The sequence below is a fragment of the Echinococcus granulosus genome (genome assembly GCF_000524195.1).
Source record: "Echinococcus granulosus chromosome Unknown EG_S00014, whole genome shotgun sequence".
In the NCBI taxonomy this organism is placed as follows: domain Eukaryota; kingdom Metazoa; phylum Platyhelminthes; class Cestoda; order Cyclophyllidea; family Taeniidae; genus Echinococcus; species Echinococcus granulosus.
In genome coordinates, this window is record NW_020170394.1 from 984,694 (window position 1) to 993,390 (window position 8,697).

General features: G+C 39.3%; 1 protein-coding gene across 1 annotated transcript in view; it reads right to left on the minus strand. All coding sequences in view use genetic code 11, as the record gives it.

Annotated features, from left to right (window-relative positions):
* The window catches only part of EGR_02979 (Synaptic vesicular amine transporter), a gene marked incomplete at both ends in the record, with an annotated part of 9,545 nt that extends 848 nt beyond the window's left edge, over positions 1–8,697 (minus strand). The window contains 14 exons of the mRNA XM_024492228.1: positions 346–469; positions 813–900; positions 998–1,043; positions 1,594–1,713; positions 2,197–2,469; positions 2,519–2,718; positions 2,846–2,876; positions 3,246–3,338; positions 3,499–3,582; positions 4,532–4,590; positions 5,662–6,073; positions 7,921–8,005; positions 8,069–8,142; positions 8,643–8,697. Coding sequence (XP_024353423.1) covers positions 346–469; positions 813–900; positions 998–1,043; positions 1,594–1,713; positions 2,197–2,469; positions 2,519–2,718; positions 2,846–2,876; positions 3,246–3,338; positions 3,499–3,582; positions 4,532–4,590; positions 5,662–6,073; positions 7,921–8,005; positions 8,069–8,142; positions 8,643–8,697 — 1,744 coding nt within the window. The remainder of the gene's footprint in view (positions 1–345; positions 470–812; positions 901–997; positions 1,044–1,593; positions 1,714–2,196; positions 2,470–2,518; positions 2,719–2,845; positions 2,877–3,245; positions 3,339–3,498; positions 3,583–4,531; positions 4,591–5,661; positions 6,074–7,920; positions 8,006–8,068; positions 8,143–8,642) is intronic.

Sequence of the window (8,697 nt, forward strand, 5' to 3'; positions counted from 1 at the left end):
CAATACAATCACAATGGAGTCATCCATTTATTTACTACAGTCACGTGATCCAGGTAGAGCGGCACTGCTAGTGCTAACAGTTCTGTTTTTTTCTTGAAAAACCTTAGGTACAATATTCCCCTACCTTAACATTAGATCCTACAGACCGGTTCTATTTAAAGAAGCCAACATCAATTGTTTCGCTATTCAAAAACAAGGCGTGCTTATGGGTGTAACTTTCAAGATTGTGTCGCAAGTATCGTGTTCAGTGAGTGAACTACACAATGTCGAACATAGGCAGCGGATGGACTGAGAAATGCGGCTGATAGTAATCGGAGACTAAGTTGATTTGCAGTTAGTCCACACCGTAATCGTAGGCTTTTTGGCCTCCCTCTGTGGGGTCGTAGCCCAGAGCGTCACCCAAGGAGAAATTCTCGGCAGCACTTTTGTTGGCAATATCGGTTGCTCCCTCTTTTCCTCCAGTCAAGGGCTTCATTTTCATTAAGAAAAGTGCATGAGACAAATTTAGTAATGGTAGCAAAAAGCGCAATGTAGTTAAGTATTAACGGAATTGCCTGTCTCTAAATGCAATTAAAAGTGATATCGAGGTTGATAAACCATGACATCTGCTTAAAGCTCTAAGGAACTTGGCTACTTTTTTCAAATGGCTGTACTTCTAGATTATCCTGGCTATGCAAATGTAGAGCTTCTAAGTATTCTAGCCAAAATTGTTTTGCTAAATGAAAAGTTCTCTAATTTACTCTAACGTATTTATTTAACGACAGCGATAAATCTAAAATTATGTGCATTGATGGAATGCAGACTTATCAAACCTGAATTTCTCCACGGCAAGGTGGATTGCGAAGGAAAAGTAAAAGCGGACTGTAGAGAGCTGAGACAATGGCGATGCCCCATATGGTCCTAAGGTTTGATTAAGTGTAGTTTAATGTATAACAGATATCTTGGTTTGAGCATTTATCACAAAATACGATTTTAAACATGACAATGTAAAACATACCAACTAAATCCAGCTGACTGAGCCACACATCCACCAACAGCGGGACCTAAAACATGCTTCCTTCATTAACAACTCATTAATTCGGCTATGTTTACCTTTCAAGAGTTAACCGCTATTAAAGTGACGAATGTTTCGCTGTGTAGACTACATGAAGTGTTATCAAAATTACAGGCAATTCTGCATTGGTACATTTCCGTCAACCGACCAGGCAACCAATCTTGGTATCTTACGATATGCTGATCGACTAGTTTACGACCTGAAGAGATCTGGCTTACATGGTATTACTTTTGAAATTATGGACCTGGAGCGTCATAGATGATCTATAATTAAAAGTGTGAAATATACATCAGGGTCCCCGTAACGAGGATCGAAAAAGGGGAGTAATTTGCTCAATGGACCAAAAAATTGCACTGCATTTCTTTAAAACCTGTTTGTATCTTGATGCGGAGAAAACTGCGCTGCGTGGTGGCCAATAAGTGAGTGAAGCCCAACTGACTTGTGAGCAATAAACGACTATCCAACCTGCTTGTAAACCCATTAGGCTTAGAGACAGTCCTCTGCCCATTAGTATTCTACATAAACAAGCGGAGATTTACCGAAGGCAAAGCCGAGGCAAAAGGCAACATCTGCGATGGCATAGACGCTTCCATAGACGGCAACATGCCGAAGGTCCACCAGAATCCCCATTTGAGGCATCATGGAGGCATCCACCATCCCTCAAATAACCAAAGGTGAACAATCAGTTTTTTTCCGAGTTTTTTAAAATATTAGATGCAGTTCATTGATGTGTACCTTTAGTATAATACTTTAACCATGTCAGTCTATATTATGGTCTAATAGGGTCTGCTACATTGGTTGGAGGCTGCTCAGGTAAATTAATTAAACGCAATTATTATCCTTACCCATTGACAGGCCAAGCCCGAAATTCGGAACGATAAGGTGTCCCAATCGTTTGCTGAAGGGAATCTATATTTTCGCATTAAAATGCAAGATTTAAATAAAGTTATATTTACTGGCAGTAATAGGAAAGTAGGAAGCTAATGATATCAAATATTCAACAAGAATTTTTAGAGAATGAGGTGATTTTCCCATCAAATATTAAAAATAATTTTGACGAATCTCACAAAGTGTAAGTAACTCCAGTAAAAATTAACAAAGCAGTACGATATTCCCAATTAATGATATATAGCTGCAGGGACCTTCATGTGTGATTTTGATGCAGGTGAAAAAAAGTGCAAGACGCACACAGAGAAGGCAAATGCTGCAAAGAATCATCCCTATAAACGCGCTTAGCCAGTGTCCGATTCGATGGGCCACTATTCCGAAGATATTTGTTCCTAGCAAGTAGGAGACGCTTGCCGGCAGAAATGCAATCCCTTGAGCCCAGTTATCGGCATTCATGTGCTCCTTCATCCACATCGGCAATGCCGGTTCGAGGATGGCGATGCCAATGTTGCCAAATGTAAGAGCACCTAAGTGGGAAAATGTTCAGATTTCACAACTCAGGCTACTGCAAAATACTCAGTAGGACGTGGTACACTCGAATGGTACCTGCTGCCACAAGAATGTACGGATCTCGCAGTAATTTCACAATTGGAGCACCACGTTCCTGCTCTGGATGAACCGACGGTTTCAATATCACTATCTGAAGGACTGAAGAAGATGTGAAGAGTGTTGGTTGCAAGTTAATAATTTCGCTTTTGTGTAGATCATTATGCGCCCTGCCCAAGGCAAGTACAGTACAATTCAAGTGTCCAAAGCTTTATTTTTATTTATTTGAACAAGTTACCTCCATCCAGCAATGCAAGTACAGCTAGCATTAAAAAGGGCGCCCTTTTATCAACAAACTGATAGACGATGCCTCCGAAAGTTGGACCCACTGAAAGGGAAAGCATTAGCAAAGTATTGGAGCAAAGTGCATTTCACATGAAATGTAAACCATTGGTGCATTATGTATAGCTTTTATAGAGCACATAACAACAATGAGCTTACCTCTTTATGTATACTATTGCACAGTGTATTGACGCTTGGTGAACAAATTTTGTAATATGCATTCAGTTTTGGTGTAAATTATTAATTGTACACAACAATGGTGTTAGGAGGACCTCTCCCTAGGTAAGCAGAGCCTCTTCAACAACCAACCAGTAACTTACTCACTCATATGATTAAGTAGGTGGGGTCGCTTTTAAAACTATTTTGGCAAAAAAAGTTCCATTTTATTTAAAAAGTAGTGTGCAAAAGACCATACCTAAGACACCGAGCGCTAGACCACTGAGCGCAGTTCCGAACGCTCGTGTTCGTTCCTTTGAATCCGTGTAGAAGGTCGCGATCGTTCCCATACCTAGAAAATAATACTTCACTTATTCAACAAAACTACCCTTTATAACTTTCAGAAGCATAAACTATTGCTATTCCTATTTTTGGCTTATTTAATTGAGTTACATTAATCCTAATTAGACAGTAGGACTTTGAAAATTTGTAAAGGTCTAAACCAGAAATACCTGAGACGCTCGAACACGCAGAGCCCGCACCCTGCATGGCTCGTGCTATGAGAAGGATGGTGTACGATTCGCCAAATGCAAATACTAAAGTAATGTTGAAAACCGAAGGGGAATCATCAGCATTTGCAAACAGGATGAATTCCGTTTGACAAACGCACGTGCAAAGTTGTCTTTTACATTAATGTCTTCCTATCTACTTAATCCTCCTACAACCTTTTAAACCTTAAAATGGAATTTTGGGCAAGACAACATACACGAGGCCCTAATATACATACCTCGGCTTTTACACAAGCCACTCACAACAAATTTACCGTTGACGGGAAAAAATTAATGTAGTATTTAAAGAAACATTTGAAAATGATGATGGCTTATATGACTGCTGGAAGTACAATGCATTTGAGAACCTGGACTTGGTTGTAAGAATTTCTTCTGGGTGGCGGTAGTTGGTTAAAAATCTGCACTTTTATTTCGAATGCTATGTAGAATAATGAGGCTCAATGAAGCTCACCAAGTATTAGGGTAACTTGACTTTTCGTGGTAGGTCAGTTAGTGATATTAGAACTGATGCCCTCACCAGTTATATGCTCCCCTTAGAAGGGTGGTAAGAAACTTTGCATAAATGCACAACACTGTGTATGTCTGCCATTGTGATTTGTGTGCTTCAAATATGGTGTAAATTAAAAGGAAGAAAAGCAAAAAACTGGCTTGTAACTGGCACCTCCAATCCTTCAAGTGACCTTCAGTAATTATACCGATTCCGTGCATTAAGGGGTCAGCGATATAAAGTAACTGTAGGCTGCCTGCTTGTGTCGCTCACATTAGTGTATTTGAAGCTAAAGTATAAAATGGTAAGCTTTATATCAAGCCCAATGGATGGCTCTTTATAATTCTGGAAGCATTCTCGAAATCGCTTGTAGCTCTCGGCTACATTTTATTGAATTAAGCACGTTAAATTCATGACGAAATACTTTTATTTGCGTAAGGTTTTAACTTTCATTACTCGAATGAGGGACTGGTTAATGTGTTTACTTACCGATTGTGGAGGCGAACATAATGAGAAATCCTGTAAACATAGGAATTGAATAACCGATTCTAAAAGGGAAGCAAATGGGGGGTTAGGGTACTAAAAAACTGCTTGAACACCATGAATTTAATACCACAGTGTACAATAAAACTCAAAAGGAGTATTATAACAAGAACGCCATTTGAACCCACGTTACAAATACTATTCGAAATTTTACTCATTAACTGATTGCTAAACGGATGTACTGTCGGCTGAGTGGACCATAGCATTCTACGCAGTTTTGAAGACATGTTTACAAATGCTTGTCATCTAGCCAACCAGCAGCCCTATTAGCACATTTTCTGGTTTAATCCTATCAAAATCTGTGGCTTTATACAAGACACTTAAGTAGAGGTGACATTTACCAGCTTAATTTAATATGTAATTTCGTAGGAGAAGCAGGATTGATATGGTTTGCGAAGAATAAAGTTAGCGAAATTGTTAATCTGCAAGTTATTAATTACCTGTTTTACCCAAATCAAGACGACTAGCAACATTGACCAAACATCATTTTGGTGTTCCCTTTAGGTCCAAGTTTGGTAATCGTTTGATGCAGACATTTGCCTTTACAAGGCGAAGCTGCAGTTTTGGCACCAAAAGGTAGTTTCGATTGCGGTTGGGGAGAAAGAAATGCTAATGCCCTATGGGTGAAAATGGCCTAATCGTGCCTCTCACTGATTTCCCCATCGTTTGCCAGATGGATGGTTTCTGAAATCTATGAAATCCTCATGAAATCTCATTATGTTTAACAAATACTACTAGTGGCTTTCTTGTATTTCGATCTAAGAACTGCTTAATGATAGGAAGAAAGTTGGTAAAAGATATCATGATTGAAAAAAGGCATTCAACTGCAGATACAACCATTAAGCACCTTCTTAAATCTTATAACTTTGCTACGTTAGCTTAGGTAAGTCAGATTAAAATATTTTAAAATTTTAGATTAGAAGCTAACGCAAATGTTGACAAATACTTTTGGAAGAGATTTCATATTCCTAGATTTCTCGTTTTCTATAATCAAGCTTTAGTAGATTCCTTTGAAGTATGACCAGTTCTTGCATAAAAGAGGCTTAGTAATGATAAGCCAGGAAGGCAAAACCCACCTATTAGTGAGGGGTCCGACAAAGGGATTAACAACGAGTTGGACGATGGATTTGGATGCAAAGAGCATGCCAACTCGAAAATTTTCTCTTTCCATGTGCGCTTGACGCATTTGGATTGTAAGTTTGGTGACGTTGAGGTTGCAGTCCGAGGCCAGAGTGTCGATGCGATCGAGAAGTTTCTGCACACGTCTTTTTTCCTCTTTGGAGGCCCTGGAAGGGTCCAGAAAGTCGTCCATCGATAGGACGACGTGCGCCCGACTCGCCCACGCCACCGGAACCAAGCTTAGCACGGCCTCCGAGAGGGTGCTCTTCAGTAACGCCTTCGACGTGCAGTTGTACGTGGTGGTGTCGAGAATCGTATTCACCAGGTGACGCGCCTTCGTTGTCAGCAGGAAACTCGGGATTATCGGAACTAGTAGGAATGTGGCAGCTATTTAACTGGATAGCCTTTAGTCACTTCATTACTTCCAAAAGGTATTATTTGTGCCTTTATAGTATGCCTTATATCAGTATGGTGAGAGGTATGCTCATGAAAATTTTCAAGCATAAAATGTGACCCGAATATATGAGTAACAGAATTTGGCTACTTGCCAACCGTTGTGAGCAGCATGTTGTCAAGAAATAGAGCTATGGTGACGATTATCAACACGAGTCCTCGACGTGAGAAGACGCCTCGGAGACATTCATAAAATCTGCTAGTCCAAGTCGCTTCGTCTTGTTTTGGCAAATGTTCCATTTTAGTTACTCCTCGAATTGAAATTTCCCGTAAAATGTGGATGTAGGTAGCTGTAGAGGAAAAGATGTTACAGTGCTGTAAATTTTTTAAAAGGGAAATACAGACCTCCATTTTCGATGGTATAAAACCGAAAAAAATTGGTAGGGTCTTAATATGGTTGATTTTTAAGCTACACGTCTAATATTACATCGGAAGACTGTCAAACACATTTCCGTGCATTTGTGCCATGTAGCTCACGGTAAAACGGTATGATGTATTATCATTAAGACGCTCTTAATGGTGTATTGTTTGTTTCTGGAAAAGCTATTTCCGGATGGATTATCGTAACAGGGGCAGATGTTAATCCTTGGATAATTCAGTATAAAATCCCTTCTTGAATGTAGCGGATTAATACATGTTAATGGATGTACCGCAAGATTGGCCGCCAATGCAATTCGGTTACAGTCAAGCGTTACATTTGTAAGCGCTTATTTTCTTCTTAGTTGCCAGCATGAAACGAACTACCAAGCATAAGCCCTAGCTAGCATCGGCGTTGAAACGGTTCCACTTCATCAACATGGCGCGTTAGTGCACACCGCATAGGTCCGGCGAAATCTTATGCAGCCTTTGAATGCTGCAAAGGACGTAGGCCTCGTATGCTATTGAGGCGTTTCACATACTTTGGATGACTGTTTAGGAAATAGTTTTATTTCGTCGGTGTTTAATGCAACAATTTTAATGCGGAAGCAGTGGTAAATTATTTTCAGTTTGGTGGGTTTTAAGACTGGCTAAGCTTTCATTGAATTTAAGGTATGAACAAAGTGAAAACAGTGGCAGACTTTACAGATCGCATGAACTTACTAGTACGAATAGCAGGTCGCTAATGCATTGCATGACGTGAGGGTTTTTAAATAAATAAAGGAACTAATTTAGTTCAAAGTCAAAACGCCTACAGGAACTCCAAAATAGGCGAAATGATGGTGAATTTCCAAGTTTTAATCTTCTCAAAGTGTTTATGTTCGCTTACACAAATCACATACAGCAAAAACACAAAGATTTTGTCGGGAATTTTATTCCAAGATGACATTTAGATGCGCTGGCACATACAAGGTGGGATGTTAATTATAATTTCTACTTAATTTCTCTGAGAAGTAAACTCTTGATGCAAGATCTGGTGTCTTTTGGCGATGACAGTCTATTGGTAAGGAAGATGGCACAATTATATGTAGGTAGGCTACGTTTCACTTTGGGGACGATAAAGTGATACAAAGCCTATGAGTTTCAAATAAGATTTCACAGATTGGCGTTACGATTCTACACAATTTTAGACTAATTGCAAAAAAATAAGCTTCAACTGAGGATGGCGGCTGTAAATCAAAGACGTCTGGTCGTAGATACATGATGAGTGCAAAAAATCTGGTCGACATTTTATTAGCAAGTATTGACAATTTATTCATTAACAGCATTTGGAATTAGGGTCATTCGACGAAATTCAGAAGTAATGCAAACAGCCCCATTTAATAAATAATTGTATCTTGACTAACCTCGATATCGTCTGGCGCAATAATGCTCGATTTTTGAAGCCTCAAGGGAGAAGCCAGCAATTGTGTCCACCCATTGGATAGTTCGCTACCAATACGGAAGACTGATTCCTGCTGGCGGGATATTAAACGACTTGCAAAATCAACGTACTTTAGCGTAATCAGTAAAAAATGTATTGCTTTCGCCGATTACCACAAGCCCGCTGCTTCGTCGACACTCATATGCTAGGAATTGCATTTTTACAGCATCAACTCAAAAATAAAATGACTATAATAACTAAGTATATAAAAGATTTAATAAAGTCAAAGTATTTGGCCTAAAATGAGTTATGGAGCGCTGCATGTATCAATTTCTATTGCATAAAATCATTGTGGGAAAACTATCCCCCTCAAAATGGAATGCTTTTCACTAAGGCAAAGTGCCAATGTTGCAATGAACGCAGAATAGAGTCTACCTTTGTCTCACTGAAAAGCGCTCAAAGCAATCAAAACAAGTAGACAAGATGCCTTCTCAATGTGCGCTTTATTTAGACGTGATTTCCTTCTTAATTAAAGAAAGGTCGATTTTAAACGGAAACTCGGGGAAATTCCCAAGAGTACCTTTCTCCCGAAACACTGATACACATTATTTAAATGTTAATGTGCTCTCCAATATCTACAAGTGTCACCATATAAATAGGATGCCTAATGAAGATACTTAAACTATAATTTCCTGAAATACTGACCAGGTATACTGATGGTGCAGTTAAGGGCCAGCTTTGTTACTGGATCTGTTCCCAT